Source organism: Manis pentadactyla, chromosome X (genome assembly GCF_030020395.1).
Source record: "Manis pentadactyla isolate mManPen7 chromosome X, mManPen7.hap1, whole genome shotgun sequence".
Classification (NCBI taxonomy): Eukaryota; Metazoa; Chordata; class Mammalia; order Pholidota; family Manidae; genus Manis; species Manis pentadactyla.
The window spans coordinates 30,361,417-30,378,819 of NC_080038.1; the positions used below are offsets into that span (position 1 = coordinate 30,361,417).

The following is a 17,403-nucleotide window of genomic DNA, read 5'->3' on the forward strand; positions in this document are numbered from 1 at the left end:
GGGGGAATCTAGTAAACATAATGTTTCTCATGTAATTGTAGATTAATGATACCAAAATAAACAAAAAATATCTATCATCACTGGGATTTGAAATTCTCCTATTAGAGGCTTACTCTTTTGTATTAAGTTTATTACTTTATTTTATTTTTCAACTTTTTTCCAGCTTTATTGAGGTATGATTGACAAACGTTGTATATACTTAAGGTATACAGCATGATGATTTGATATATGTATGTATCTTGAAATGATTCTCCCAATCTAGGTAATTAACCTACCCAACCCCTCACATAATATCCTTTTTTTGTGTGGGGAGGACACTAACAAACTACTCTTAGCAACTTTCAAGTATACATTATTATTACTATAGTCTCCATGCTGTACATTAGCTCTCCAGAATTCATTTTTCTTATAACCGAAAGTTTGTGCCCTTTGACCAATATCCTCCATTTTCTCCAACCACCAGCCCCTGGCAACCACAGTTCTACTCTCTGTTTCTATGAGTTAGATTTTTTTAGATTCCACATATAAGTGAGATCAAACAGAATTTATTTTTCTGTGTCTGGCTTATGTCACTTAGCATAATGTCCTTCAGGTTCATCCATACTGTCATGAATGGCAAGATTTCCTTCTTTTTTAAGACTTCACAATATTCCATTCTGTGTACCACATTTCCTTATCCACGCATCTGTTGATGCATACATAGGTTATTTCCAAGTCTTGGCTATTATGACTAATGCTGCAGTAAACATGGAAATGCAGATATGAGATACTGATTTCATTTCCGTTGCATATATACCCAGAAGTGGATTGCTGGATCATAGAGTAATTGATCTTAGTTTTTTGAGGAAATTTCATATAGTTTTCCATAATGGCTATACAAATTTTAAATCTCACCAGCATTGTACAAGAATTCCCTTTTCTCCACATCCATAACAACACTTCCTTTTGGCTTTTAGATAATAGCCATCCTAACAGGTATGATGGAATTTCTCATTGTGGTTTTGATTTGCATTTTTCTGATGATTAGTGATGTCAAGCATCATTTCGTATACTTGGTAATTTGTATTTCTTCTTTGGAGAAAAATCTATGAAGGTTCTGTGCCGAGTAGTAATAGGATCATTTGGGGTTTTTCTGTTGTTGAGTTTTATGAGCTCCTTATATATTTGGATATTAGCACCCTATCAGGTATATGATTTGCAAAAAGGTTGCCTTTTCATTTTGCTTACTTTTCCCTTTGCTATGCATAATTTTTTTCATTTGATTTAGTCCCACTTCATTTGTGCTTTGGGTAGTATGGACATTTTAACAATGTTGATCTTCCTATCCTTGAACATGGGTTTATCTTTCCATTTATTTGGGTTTTTTTTCAGTTTCTTTCATCATTGTCATAGTGTTCAGTGTTTAACCTCGTTGGTTAAATTTGTAAGTCTTTTATTCATTTTCATGCTATTTTAAATGGGGTAATTTTCTTAATTTGTTTTGCAAGTAGTTCATTGTTAGTGTATAGAAATTCAACTGAATTTTGGATGTTGGTTTTGTATCCTGCAACTTTACTGAATTCATTTATTAGCTCTAATAGGTTTTTGTGGAATCATTCTGCATACAAGATCATGCCATCTGCTAATAGAGATAATGATCCTTGAGGAAAAGCTTTTGGTTTTTCAGTGTTGAGTATGATGCTCACTGTGGGCTTTGCACATGTGGCCTTCATTATGTTGAGATAATTTCCTTCTATTCCTAGATTGTTCAGTGTTTTTATTATAGAAGTGTGTTGAATTTTGTCATATGCTTTTTTGGCATGGATTGAGATGATTCTGTGTTTTTTGTCTTTCATTTTGTTAAAGTAGTTTATCGTGTTAATTCATTTTCTTAGTTTGAGCCTTCCTTACATCCTATGAATAAATCCTACTTGGACAGGGTATATGAACCTATTAATGTGCAGTTGAATTCTATTTGATAGTACTGAGGATTTTTGCATCTATATTCATTGGGGATATGGCCTGTAGTTTTCTTTTCTTGCAGTGTCTTTTTCTGGCTTTGGTATCAGGATAATGTTGACCTCATAAATTAAGTTTGGAAATATTCCCTCCTCTTCAATATTTTGTAACAGTTAATTCCTCTTTAAATATTTGGTAGAATTCACCATCTGGCCCTAGGATTTTCTTTGTTGAGAGGATTTTGATTATTAATTTACAATCTCCTTAATATTTATAGGCATGTTCAGATATTCTATTTCTTCATAACGCAGTCTTGACAGATTACATATTTGGTAGGAATTTATCCATTTCATCTGGGTTATACAATTTTTGCGGTATATAATTGTTCATAGTAGTCTCATAATCTTTTTTTCCTGGGGCATCAGTTGTAATGTCTCCTTTTCCATTTATGATTTTATTTGAGTCTTTTTTTCTAAGTTAGTCTAGCTAAATGTTTGTCAGTCTTTTTGATCTTCTCAAAAAACCAACTCTTAGTTTGACTCTTAATTTTTTCTATTCACTATTTGATATGTTTCTGTTCTACTCTGTATTATTAACTTCTTTATGCTAACTTTGGGTTGAGTTTGTTTTTTCTTTCCTTCCTTCAGGTGTAGAATGAGGTTGTTATTTGAGATTGTTCTTTTCTAATCTAGGCATTTGTCACCGTAAATGTCCCTCTTAGTACTTACTTTGCTGCATTCATAAGATTTGGTATGTTGTGTTTTCATTTTTGTTTGTCTCAAGATATTTTCTAATATTTCTTCTTTGACTCATTCATCATTTAATAGTTCGTTGTTTAATTTCCACATACTTGTGTGTTTCCAGTTTTCCTTCTGCTATTGATACTAGTTTCATTCCATTGTAGTGGAAAAAGACAACTGGTATGATTTCAGTATTGTTATATTTGTTCAGACTTGATTTGTGACTTAAAATGTGATATATCTTAGAGAATATTCCATATGCACCTGAGAGAAATGTAAATGCTGTTGCTCTTGAGTGGAATGTTCTGTATATATCTGTTAGATCCACTTGGTCTATACTGTTGTTCCAGTCTTTTTTTTTTTTCTTTTTGTGAAACACTTCATTTGCTTACTAACATCATTGCGATGGGGGAGGGGGAGACAAAGAAACATTCCCATATGAGATGCACAAATTTTCTGTAAGCCACCTTCCAATTTCACATATGTGTAAATTGTTTAGTAACAATATTTATGCAGCATACTCGTCTGCCTCTATCCAGACAGTCCCTTTTCAGCTTTCTGTGTATTCACTGTTTATAGTTGGTGCCCAATGGCTTGGGTTCAAGTCCTTAGTCCCAAATTGTATTCAAGTCCTTAGTCCCAAATTTTATTTAGCCGAGTGACCTTGAGTGAGTTCTTTGGCTACCTTAAGCTTCCGTTTTTCCTAAAGAGCCAAGATAACTCACAACAATTGTGGTGAATATTGAACGCAATAATACATATTTAAGCCATTTAGTGCTGTATTGGATATTCAACACAGGAGAGCTATCATTATTGTGATGACTTAACACTGTTGAATTGAATCCCAGTTCCAAAGTAGTGGGAAGTGGAGAGCTGGTATTACATGGTCGAAGTGCCCTCCAGTGGCCATAATGGGAAACTGCAGGCTTCCTGGTTTGGTTGGATATTCTTTCCTTCGCGGGTCCCAAAACTAACTCAACCCCGAACAACCCCCATGCCAGGCTTATCCAGCTCTCTTGGAATTCTTCACAACAACTTTCCTTTTACGGAGATCTTAAGGGGCTTTTCAAAAGTACTTAATAGGACAAGAGACTAGTCGCAGAAATTTCAGCCTAAGAAGGCTGCAGCCTGGTCATATATACTGTCACTAAATGGGCCCAGGGCCCTGTGGCTGGGAGGCTGGCATGGTGGAATACTGTGTGCTGGGCATCGGTTCTCCTGTGACCTGGACACTGGGGTCTGGCCTGCGAGAGATCCTTCTTGCTGTCGACATCCAAAAATCTAGCATAGACCAAGTGTAGCCCATTCCAAGCACCTGCTTCAGTGCATTGACAGACTTGACATTTGTTCACCCATGCACCCTTCCTTCCTTCCTCCATCCATCAGTTTATTGAACACTATCTGTGTGCCAAGCCTTATGTCTTAGTTGCTGGTGGTTTAAAGATCAGTCTAACACAGACACAAATACAGCCGCCAAGAGTTGTTCACAATATTCCAGACACCGCCTGCAAAGTTAATCCTTGCACTGAGTGTTTACAGCTTCTCGGTGTGGCTGAGTGGAAGGGCAGAGGCAGGTACATCAGATCCAGGCTACTTGATTTCCCCTGATGAAATGTGTCCATAGTAGAAGCTTTGCACAGCAGGTTTGTGTTAGTCCTGAATATCACAGGACTAACTGCTTGTCCCGGGAGAGCACAGACACGCCAGACCACAACCAGAATACAGGAGAAAAAGAAATTATTTATTAGCAGTAAGACCACCTGCACAGGGGATGCCAGCCTTAGATCGGCTAACAGCAACCTCAAGAGTTTGGTCAACATTTTTATATTCGCTGAACTTCCTTTTGGCTAACTGTCCTAGTTTCGCTTGGTTGCCTGACACTAGTTTGTAGGTCAGTTGCTTCTTCCTGGGTTGGCTAGTTTGCACCAGTTTGAAATAACAATTCTTTCAATAAAACAGTTTTTCAATAACAGGATATGGGTGTCTGCCACTTCTACTGAGGCACGCACTAATACAGAAGCAGAAAAAGCAAGTTAATTTTTAGCACTCCCAGTTTGGGGGCTGACTTCCTTCTCCTGGGCCACACTGCTCCTCTGAGAAATCCTTCCCATCTCAAACATTTACCAAACTACCAGTTCCACCTGCATCAGCGTCCCTGACCTGAACTCCCTTCCTCCACCCCTGCCCTTCATGAAGGGCCCAGTGCTAGGAGCCATGAAGAGGGTAATGTTTTGTTTTGTTTTGTTTTATTAAGGTATCATTGATATAAAATCACATGAGCAACATTGTGGTTACTAGACTCTCCCCATTATCAAGTCCCCACCCCATACCCCATTACAATCACTGTCCATCAGGGAAGGAAGATGCTATAGAGTCACTAGGCATCTTTTCTGTGCTATACTGCCTTCCCCGTGCCCCTCCTACATTATGTATGCTAATCATAATGCCCCTTAATCCCCTTATCCCTTCCTTCCCACCTACCCTCCCCAGTCCCTTTCCCTTTGGTAACTGTTAGTCCATTCTTGGGTTCTGTGAGTCTGCTGCTGTTTTGTTCCTTCAGTTTTTGCTTTGTTCTTATGCTCCACAGATCAGTGAAATCATTTGGTACTTGTCTTTCTCCAACTGGCTTATATCACTGAGCATAATACCCTCTAGCTCCATCCATGTTGTTGCGAATGGTAGGATTTGTTTTCTCCTTATGGCTGAATAATATTCCACTGTGTATATGTACCACATCTTCTGTATCCATTCATCTACTGATGGACACTTAGGTTGCTCCCCTTTCTTGGCTATTGTAAATAGTGCTGTGATAAATATAGGGGTGCATATGTCTTTTTGAATCTGGGATCCTGCATTCTTAGGGTAAATTCCTAGGAGTGGAATTCCTGGGTCAAATGGTATTTCTATTTTGAGTTTTTTGAGGAACCTCCATATTGCTTTCCACAATGGTTGATCTAATATACATTCCTGCCAGCAGTATAGGAGGGTTCCCCTTTCTCCACATCCTCGCCAGCATTTGTTGTTGTTTGTCTTTTGGATGTTGGCCATCCTAACTGGTATGAGGTGATATCTCATTGTGGTTTTAATTTGAATTTCTCTGATGATTAGCGATGTGGAGCATCTTTTCATGTGTCTATTGGCCATCTGAATTTCTTCTTTTGAGAAGTGTCTGTTTAGCTCCTCTGCCGATTTTTTAATTGACTTATTTGCTTTTTGGCAATTGAAGCACGTGAGTTCTTTATATATTTTCGATGTCAACCCCTTATCACATAGGTCATTTATGAATATATTCTCCCAGATGGTAGGATGCCTTTTTGTTCTACTGATGGTGTCCTTTGCGGTACAGAAGCTTTTTAGTTTGATATGGTCCCACTTGTTCATTTTCGCTTTTTTTCCCCTTGCCTGGGGAGATATGTTCATGAAAAAGTTGCTCATGTTTATATTCAAGAGAGTTTTGCCTATGTTTTCTTGTAATAGTTTAATGGTTTCATGACTTACATTCAGGTTCTTTGATCCATTTTGAGTTTACTTTTGTGTATGGGGTTAGACAGTAATCCAGTTACATTCTCTTGCATGTAGCTGCCTGGTTTTGCCAACACCAATTGTTGAAGAAGCTGTCATTTCCCCATTGTATGTCCATGACTCCTTTATTGTGTATTAATTGACCATATATGTTTGGGTTAATATCCAGACTCTCTATTCTGTTCCACTGGGCTGTGGCTCTGTTCTTGTGCCAGTACCAAATTGTCTTGATTACCATGGCTTTGTAGGAGAGCTTGAAGTCGGGGAGCATAATCCCCCATGCTTTATTCTTCCTTCTCAGGATTGCCTTGGTTATTCAGGCTGTGTTCCATATGAATTTTAGAACTATTTGCTTTAGTTCATTGAAGAATGCTGTTGGCATTTTGATAGGGATTGCATTGAATCTGTATATTGCTTTAGGCAGAACGGCCATTTTAACAATATTAATTCTTCCCACCCATGAGCATGGGATGAGTTTCCATTTGTTAGTGTCCTCCTTAATTTCTCTCAAGAGTGTCTTGTAGTTTTCAGGGTATGGGTCTTTCACTTCCTTGATTAGGTTTATTCGTAGGTAATTTATTCTTTTTGATGCAATTGTGAATGGAATTGTTTTCCTGATTTCTCTTTCTGCTAGTTCATTGTTAGGGTATAGGAATGCAACAGATTTCTGGGTATTAATTTTGTATCCTGCAACTTTGCTGAATTCAGATATCAGTTCTAGTAGTTTTGGAGTGGAGTCTTTAGGGTTTTTATGTACAATATCATGTCATCTGCAAACAGTGACAGTTTTAACTTTTTCCTTACCAATCTGGATGCCTTTTATTTCTTTGTGTTGTCTGATTGCCATGGCTAGGACCCCCAGAACTATGTTGAATAAAAGTAGAGAAAGTAGGCATCCTTATGTTGTTCCCAATCTTAGGTGAAAAGCTTTCAGCTTCTTCCTGGTAAGTTTGATGTTAGCTGTGGGTTTGTCATATATGGCCTTTATTATGTTGAGGTACTTGCCCTCTATACCCATTTTGTTGAGAGTTTTTATCATGAATGGGTGTTGAGTTTTGTCAAATGCTTTTTTGACATCTATGGAGATGATCATATGGTTTTTGTCCTTCTTTTTATTGATATAGTGGATGATGTTGATGGATTTTCAAATGTTCTACCATCCTTGCATCCCTGGCATGATTCCAACTTGATCATGATGTATGATCCTCTTGATGTATTTTTGCTAAATTTTTGTTTTTTGCTAATATTTTTGCTAATAATAGGTTTACTAATATTTTATTGAGGATTTTTGCATCTATGCTCATCAGGGATATTGGACTGTAGTTTTCTTGTTTTTTGGTGTCTTTGCTTGGTTTGGGTACTGAAGTGATGCTGGCTTCAGAGAATGAGTTTGGAAGTATTCCCTCCTCTTCTATTTTTTGGAAAACTTTAAGGAGAATGGGTGTTATGTCTTTTCTTAATGTCTGATAAAATTAAGCATTGAATCCATCTGGTCCTGGGGTTCTGTTCTTAGGTAGTTTTTTGATTCCCAAATCAATTTCATTGCTTGTAATTGGCCTGTTGAGATTTTCTGTTTCTTCCTGGGTCAGTCTTGGAAGATTGTATTTTTTTAGAAAGTTGTCCTTTTCTCCTGGGTTATCCAGTTTGTTAGCATATAATTTTTCATAGTATTCTCAAATAATTCTTTGTATTTCTGTGATGTCTGTAGTGATTTTTCCTTTCTCATGTCTCATTATGTTTATGTGTTTACATTCTCTTTTTTCTCTTGGTAAGTCTGGCTATGGTTTTATCTATTTTGTTTATTTTCTCAAAGAGCCATCTCTTGATTTCATTAATTTTTTCTGTTTTATTCTTCTCAGTTTTATTTATTTGTACTCTGATCTTTATTATGTCCCTCCTTCTACTAACTTTGGGCCTCGTTTCTTCTTCTTTCTCCACTTTCAATAATTGTGAATTTAGACTGTTCATGTGGGATTGTTCTTCCTTACCTAAATAGGCCTGAATTGCTATATACTTTCCTCTTAGAACTGCCTTCACTGAGTCCCCCAGAAGTTGGGGTGTTGCCCTGTTGTTTTCATTTGTCTACATATATTGCTTGATCTCTGTTTTAATTTGGTCATTGATCCATTGATTATTTAGGAGCATGTTGTTAAGCCTCCATGTGTTTGTGAGCCTTTTTGTTTTCTTTGTACAATTTATTTCTAGTTTCATACCTTTGTGATCTGAGAAGTTGGTTGGTAGAATTTGAATCTTTTTTAATTTGCTGAGCCTCTTTTTGTGGCCTAGTATGTCATCTATTCTGAAAAATGTTCCATGTGTACTTGAGAAGAATGTGTGTCCTGCTACTTTTGGATGGAGTGTTCTATAGATGTCTGTTAGGTCTGTCTGTTCTAATGCATTGTTCAGTGCCTCTTTATCCTTACTTATTTTCTGTGTGGTTGATCTGTACATATATTTAGGTGCTGTGATGTTGGTTGTATATATAAATATAATATATACTATATAATGTCTGTCTTTGTCTCCTGTGAGTTTTTTTTATTAAGTCTATTTTGTCTAATATAAATCAGGCCATCCATGCTCTCTTTTGTTTACCATTTGCATGCACTATGTCTTTCCCTCCCTTAACTTTCAGCCTAAGTATATATTTAAATCTGAAATTAGTATCTTATAGACAGCATACACTTGGATCTTACTTTTTATCCAATCAACTACTGTGTCTTGATTGAGGATTTTAATCAATTTATATTTAAAGTAATTATTTATAGGGAAGGACTTACTATTGCCCTTTGGTTGTATTCTGTATGTCTTGTAGCTCTTTTATCCACCTTTTCCTCTATTGCTATCCTTGTGTTGTGTTGATTTTTTTCATAGTGGCATGCTTGGATTCCTGTCTCATTTTCTTTTAGGTATATCTTTAAGTGTTTGTGGTTACCATGGGGTTTACATAAAACATCTTATTAGTTTAACAATCTGTTTTAAGCTGGTAATAACTTCACTTCAGTTGCATACAAAATCTCCACACTTTGTTAGTGATGTACATATTTTTATATTGTGTATCCATTAATATATAATTATAGTTATTTTAATACTTTCATATTTTAACTTTTATGCCACACTGAAGTGATTTATGTACCACTGTTACAGTATTCAGTTTTGTGTACTTTTCAGTATATTTACCTTTACCAGTGAGCTTTGATACTTTCAAATGCTTTTGTGTTGTTGTTTAGCATCATTTCATTTCAACTTGAAGGACTCCGTTTAGCATGTCTTGTAAGGCAGTTTTAATGGTGATTAACTCCCTCAGCTTTTATCAGGGAAAGTTTTTATCTTCTTCATATTTGAAGGACAGTTTTGCTAGATACAGTATTTTTGCTTGACAGTTTGTTTTTAGTACTTTGAATGTATCATCCCATTCACTTCAGGCCTACAGAGCTCCTGCTGAGAAATATGCTTATCTTACAAGGATTCCCTTGTATGTGATATCATTTTTCTTTTGCTTCTTTCAAAATTCTCTTTTTGTCTTAAATTGTTGTTATTTTGATTGTGTGTCTAATTTTGGACTTCTGTAGTTTCATCCTACTTGGAATCTGGTGCACTTCATGAATTTATATTCTATTTCCTTCCCCAGGTTTAAAAAGTTTTCAGACATTATTTCTTTAAATAAACTTTCCCTGTTCTCTTCTCCTTCTGAGATTCATAATGCATATATTGGTCCACTTGGTGGTACTGTGTAAGTCCCTTAGATTTGCCACACTCTTTTTCATTTATTTTTCTTTTTGTTCCTCTGACAAGATAATATCAAATGACTTGTCATATGGTTCCATGATTACTTCTGCTTGATCAAATCTGCTATTAGTTTAGTTATTGTATTCTTCAGCTCCAAAATTTGTTTGGTGTTTTAAATATTTTCTATTTTTTTGTTGAAATTCTTATTTTGCTCATGCATCATACTCCTGATATCACTGAGAATTTTTATGACAGCTATTTTGAACAATTTTTCAGGTAATCCTATACTTTGCTTTCTTCATGGTATGTTTCTGGAGATTTATTTTGTTCCCTTAGTTGTGTAATTTTTCTCTGTTTATTCATGTTCTTTGTAACTTTGTGTTGATATCCACACATTTGAAAAAATCACCACCTCTCCCAGTCTTTATCTACTGGCTTCATGCTGGAGAAGATCTTCACCAATCAGCCTAACTAGTGATTCTGGAACCTCTCAAATCTTGCTTATGTATGTAGATTTATAATTAGAGGTGTTTTCTGCTTTCTTTTTTTTCAGGAGTTCATAATCTCTTGCTATTTCTGGTATCTGTCTTCTGTACTGTGGGTAGTCTGAAGCAGCAGCACACAGCCCAGATCATTTGTGTTGTTTTGTTTCTCAGTGGCTGCTAAGCATCTAGAGTTTGCAAAATTCTGTCAGTTCCCTGAGGCTGGCTAGGCAGAAGCCAGAACCTTTCTGAAAAGCCAGAAAGTTGGACACATTTTCCAGTCTTCCTTTTTAACACTTACAGAGAGGATTCTGAGCTGTATTAGTTTGTTTGCTCTGCTGTGGAAACTCTAAAGCACTAGAGCCCTGCCCAACTCTTTTTGTTCTCAGAAGCTTCCATGAATCTAGAGTATGTCAGATCCCATCAATACTTAAAATAGGCAAAACAGAACCAGTCCCTCGGGTAGTCCCCCATCCCCAAAAGTCTGGAACTGGAATGTCTAGTCCATTCTTCTCTTTCCTTCCCAAGGGGAAAGTGAGACCTGAGAGTTTCCTCCCAGTCATGTGGTACTGTGCTGAGTGGGGAGAGACTGTGGTGAGGGCATGCCACACATATTCCTACTGGCTTCAAAGGAGCTGATTTTGTGCTCACCTAGAGGGCAGAAGCCTCTTCACTTGTTTCTAAACTACTCACAGTGGGAACTAATATTGTAATATGTACACTGTTGTTGAATCAGGGTCTCCATGGAAGAGAAGAGGGTCTGGGGCTTCCTATTCTGCTATCTTGCTGACATCACTCCCCTGGGTATTCTGTTTTATACCTCTCTTATTTGATGCATCATGCAGTATTGCTTGGTATTTATAAAAAGATGTTTTAAAACAACACAAATCATAATGATGATTATATTAATACTGGTTACCCATTATGGAGCACTTTCCACATGTCAGGCTCTGATATAATGGTGTTATAGGAATTATTAACTTCATTTAACACATATAAAAACTGAAGTACACAAAAAGGCTAAGTAAATTGCCTCAAGACATACATGCACCAGAACTAGAATTCCAGTCCAAGCCATCCATATCCATAGTCTACTTTCTTAGTCCCCCTGTCATGACACTTAATACACATTGACTGAATGGATCAGTGAGTCCCAACCTGAATCTCCCAACTCCTCTTCTGTGTCTAGGAAACTGTTCTTTACCTTTTATGTCCATCTCCTGTCAGTTTGGATTTTAAATTCTTCACTTACAACCTTCCATCTACTGTGCCTTTCTCGTGCTTTATTCTGCCAAGGAATACCTCAACTTCTTTCACAGTCTTCATCTCATATGTAATCAGTCTTGACATGAAGATATTCACTTGGATCTTAAACGTCACTCAGTTCACTTCAGATCATAGCAACTCATCTTTAGGCCCAGGAACTTTTAATGAACCTATAAAGTACTTCCCTCTCATTTAGCAAGTAGAAAGCTGAAGGAGATTGAGAAATATCACATGAATGGTAGTGAAAACAAAGGTTATATGATAACCGTTGTGGTCATGCATTTCAGATATGAATTTATTTACAGTTATATTCAGATATGAAAGTGATTGCAATTTCATTTGGGACATTGAGTTCTTCCAGTTTTAGGGGCTTGCTTTTATTCTTTGTTCACTATAAATATGTGACTGAAAAAATCTTTAAGATTCTATTTTATCACCCTGGGAAGAATAACACTCCAGTAATTTTTTAAATACCTCCTTGATATTATTCTATAAGCATTCCACAAAGTAACAAGGCTTAATTAGACACAGCTGCATAGCAGCTTAATGTTTAAATGTAGTCCTATACAGCAGGATATAAATGCCCTCCATCAAGTTCTCAAAGAGAATGGGATAATGAAAAAAATTCAAAGGTTGATATGTAATATTTTCGTTCCAGAAATCCTGAGCCATTCACTGCATACTTCCGATCTGGCAGCGACCCTGAGTTTTTTGTAAAACCTCAGGGTGGAGAACTTCTTCCTTTTGACACTCCAGGAACTCTCATCACTGTGGGTTTTAAACCCAAAATGTACAGTAGGAAGTACAAGGCAACATTAGTAATACAGGTGAGTTCTATAAAGGCAATTGTCAAGGATGTTTGATGTCCCTAAAGGCATTAAATGAACTAGGGAAAAAAGGTTTCACTTAGTGATCACAGAAGAGAATTGCAACATTATCTTGCAAAAGTTAACATATCTCAGCTGCTCTGCCTTGCTTTAATTTCGTTTTGTCCAGTAAAGAATGTTTAAATATGGACTATAACAAAAAGCTTACATCACCATAGAAAGTAAAAAATTATTTCCCTTCCATATTAAGGAAATGTGGAAGAGATAAATAATGACTGTAAAGTGATTTATATATTCATATATTATTCTCTGTAATAACCTATTCAAGGACTTCAGGTGATGTGAGATAGAGATTTTGGAACCTTTGCTTAAGGCATGTGATATTCTCAAGTGTTAAAGTCTAAAATGAAGAAAATTCAATAGGTAATAAAATGTATTTTTAATTGCAAAAACTACAATGTAAAATGGGCCATTAATATAAAAGTCTGTTAAAATGATCATTTTATTATAAAAGTTAAGGTAAATACGATTTTGAAAATTTATCCAGTAAACAAAATGTCTCCACAAAACTTCATGCTTATATTTTACTGAGAACTTTTAGGCTGATGACAGCTTTCAAATTATTTACGAAAATAGGCCTATGGCCACTAGTAGCACAGGCACAAAGGATGTGTAGTTATGTTTCAAAACACAGCTACTGATGCCAAGTATGTATAAATCTATACCAGACTTCAAAATCAGACTCTAATTAATCAGTTCCATGAGCAGAAAAATGTGTTGTTACTGTTGTAATGAATAGAGAAAAGGATAATGTTGAATTGAGAGAATTCATTTGTATTTTTCACCTTTCTGAGATTCTTACAACCCTGGTAATAAAAGCCTCTGGCGCCTCAGTGCACATAGCCCTTTGATACATTGACACATGAGTTTAAATGATCATGCTGTTGTACCTGCTTCTTAAGAAATAAGGGCATACTTTTACTCCAAGGGGATTATATGACATCTGTAAAACAGATTTCTAAATTAAAATGATGTTCAGTTTATCTTGCATACAGTGGACATTTCTCAAATTAACTATTTAGGAGGCTTCATCAACAAAATCTGTGCCTGTTTTCCCTATGTTATTTGACAAATAAATCACTGGCAGCAGAACTGAAGGGTTTCTGTGAAAGACTAAGGTTGCCATATGGGATCAACTGAGAGTATGATGTTTTCATTTAGTCTGAAGTGGTACAGTTTGATAAAGCTTATGTGGGGAAAATTGAGATTGAAACATGCTTAAGAAATCACTATTTTGTTGATTCTACCTTTATTATAGAAAATTCCATGTATGTGTAGAAATAGAATAACTAATCTACAACAACTCATCATGTAGTATGAACACTTATTAACTCATGGCCAATCCTGCCCCAAGTATATTCCCACCCCCGTCTCCATCTCCCATATTACTTTGAAAAAAACCCCAGACATCCTCTTATCTGCAAATGTTTCCTATTAGTCTCTAAAAGACAAAAATGATAGCCATTATACCATTATGTAAAAATTAACAAGAATTCCTTAATACTAGCACTTATCAAATATTCATTTAGTGTTTGAATTTCCAAGTGACCCATAAATCTTATTTTTTAACTTTAAAAATTATGTATAAACTTACAAGAAGTAGCAAAAATAGTACATAAAGAGTCCTGTGACTTCCTCTCCCAGTTTCTCCCAATGATGACATTTTACATAGCTGTAGTAAAATGTCAAAAGAAGGAAATCGAGATTAATGAATGCTGTTAACTAGGCTAGAGACCTTATTCCATTTTCAGGATTTTTCATGCACATTTGTGTGTGTGTGTGTGTGTGTGTGTGTGTGTGTGTGTGTGTGGTTCTAGGGAATTTGAACCCATATATAGATGTGTATAACTATAGTCACTACTGAGACAAAGAAGTCTTCCATCACAACCGAGGAACTATGTCATGCGAACCCTTTATACTTGTGTCCAACAACACAACTCCCTCTCTACCCATGGCAACCACTAATCTTCTCAACATCTCTGTGATTTTGTAATTTCAGGTTATTACATAAATGGAATCAAACTCTATGTAACCTTTTGAAATTGGCTTTTTATGCTAAGTATAATGTCCTCGAGATCCATAAAAGTTATTGCATGTATCAAATCAATGACTTTGAAATCGTGATTTGAATATTGTCTGTCTGTCTGACTCTAAAACCCTGCTCTTAATAATACCATGATGCCCTCACATGATAAATATGAAGAATTTTAATGAATTTAATTCATTATATAAATAAAAATTATTTACATAATCAACTTTTTTAAACTGTTGATTTTAAGTACTAAGTCAGTTAATACTTATATATGAAACATGATCTTCATTGTGCTTCACTTGGAAATAAAAATCAGGATTTTTAAGATGAGTGAGTTAAATATTAGCCTACAGAAACTTTAACAACCATGTTAGCAAGCTTTATAAGTTCCCTTTAAATTAAACCATATTTAGAATGATTAAAAACTATCTTTTCCTTACTATTAAATAATGCATATAGCACTAGTTTTGAGAGATTTAAGTTAACTTGGCTAAACCTACAAAAATCAGTGCTACTCAAAGAGAGTAGATAGTCCACTCAACTTTCTGTGGTGGGCATGATAAATCTTAAATAGTTAAGTAAAAAGATGTGAGAACTATCAGAATTATCCAAAGTAAAACATGTAATGCTTATGCAAAAGTATTTATATAAAGATGAACCTGTTATAACTAGAGACATAACCATACATAAGTGATATGTATGTAAATGCATTGCTTTTAAAGAAACTGATCATTGTCATGAAAGTGGGAAATGGCATTTTATAAATATATATCATATATATATATATATGTGTGTGTGTATATCTTGGTTTGTATTTCCCCTTAAGCAGAACTGAAATAAGGATTGAAGTCCAAGTAGCATATTTGCTATGTGATCTCAAGGAATAGATGTAGTGAAGCTAGAATATAAGACCAAGAAGGAATAGAAACCAATAAAGAGTGGCCAGTGTTGGGCATAGGTGCAAGGCCCTTCGTGTAGTTCATGCATATTTGTACTCATCAAGTGGGTCATTTGTAATGTAAATATTTACAATGGCATATGAATAGTTACCAAATGTACCTTTGTTTTTCAAATTGAACATCTTTATATGAAGTCAAATATTATTTAAACTAGTCCTAGTATAGTTCTTGGTTTGTTCTTCTTTTGACTCACTGATTCTGAATACATAACTATGAGCCCTGGATAGAAAGACCAGTTATGGTTAAAATAGGGCCATTCCAGATGTGCAAGAAATTTCTACACTTAATATTCTTTGATAGATACCACACTATGCATTAAACCCTGATGTTACTGCAATATTCACTTGACCTGGACTTACCCTGAATGAGTTTTCTGAACATTCTAGTACAAATTTTACTGTGAGGAAGAAAGCCTGGATAAGCAGAGATAGCATTGGGAAATTCTGCAAGAGCAATGGGATTTAAGTATGAACATAAACATGCAGAAAATGCTAGACTACTTAATTCAATATTGCCATCCTGTGCATATGTGCTGAAAAAAATGAAGGATTTTAAAATAAATCCCTGTATAAATTGCACTGACTTGGATTTAGATTATGATTGTTATTAATAGTTTTATGCCACATAATCTAAATCATAAATCTAAAAAACAAAAGCTTGACATATTTTACCAGTTGGGTCCATAGCCACGCTCAAATTCTCACGGATAAATTCATCTTGCGAGGTTTTGTGTCCATTAGTTATAGTTCATGCTGGGCACCAGTTTCATGCAAACAAAATTACTTGCTTCCCCTTAGATCAGATGGATGCTTAGTTCACCCACAGGGCAGATTTATAACTGAGAGACTTTTTAGTGAGTGGTTCTTAATTCATAAAGCCAAATTCTTTCTGGAATTTATTTTCCATGTTAACTATTTGTTATCCGTGCTCTTTCAGTTTTGTACCTTTCCCATACCTTATATGGAGAAGACAGAAGGTGTTAATTTGGTAAACATTTTCCTACATTTTTCTCAGTCCCTGGATATTTCATATAAAATCTCTCCCTCTGTTTGTTTCCAGACAGCAGATATGTACCGCTTGTATGATATCAACGGGTTACCTCAAGTTACTATTCCACCAGTAAATGCAAAAGCCAAAATTGACAGTACCAATGAGATGTTTGACAGCAAGCCAGTTGGTCGGCGCAATTTTATCCGTGAAAATGCTAATCTCTTAAGGACAGGGGTGTCCTCTACCGTCAAGGGTGCTCCTTTGATGTTGAAGAATAAATAAAAAGTAATTTTTTCCAAAATGTTTCCTTGTCTTAAGTAGAAATGAATATATTTTCATGATTGTTATTTCATCATTTGGAATGTTTCTGAGGAATGTTTCAATTATAATAGGCCTCCTATATTTTACTTTTTAAATAGTGACTAAATCTATTCTTTAAATATGTTACACCTAATTTCTGAGTTATGTGTTTCTTTTAAAATGTATGGGGTGCAAATATTGGGATTGGTTCACTTGTAAAGTACAGGAGTGTACTTGTAGTAAAACTGGAAAATGATTTCAAGTTAAAAATTCAAGCACATAGTGTATGTAGTCCATATGCTACTGTATTGAGTCTTTAAATAATAAAGATATATTTCAAAATGATACAGGAGAAAGTTCATTTTCTCAAACTAAAGGAGAGTATGTTGCTTGGTACTTATTATTGAGAGGAAATATACTCATGAACAGCCAATATGGACCATCTTTAAGACAGCTCGGCACAAAATGACAGGCTTTGTCACACATCATTCATGTGATTTTAAACAAGTCACTTAACTGTTTTGTGAGTGTTTTTTTGTGTGTGCCAATTTCTTTGTGTGC

At 35.5% G+C, this 17,403-nt stretch overlaps 1 protein-coding gene across 1 annotated transcript in view; it reads left to right on the forward strand.

Moving 5' to 3' along the window:
* CFAP47 (cilia and flagella associated protein 47) overlaps positions 1 to 17,119 on the forward strand; it is a 510,608-nt gene extending 493,489 nt beyond the window's left edge. The window contains exons 63-64 of the mRNA XM_057495502.1: positions 12,333 to 12,501; positions 16,612 to 17,119. Of these exons, the coding sequence (XP_057351485.1) occupies positions 12,333 to 12,501; positions 16,612 to 16,824 (382 nt within the window). The 3' untranslated portion in view covers positions 16,825 to 17,119. The remainder of the gene's footprint in view (positions 1 to 12,332; positions 12,502 to 16,611) is intronic.
* Positions 17,120 to 17,403: the final 284 nt, after the last annotated feature.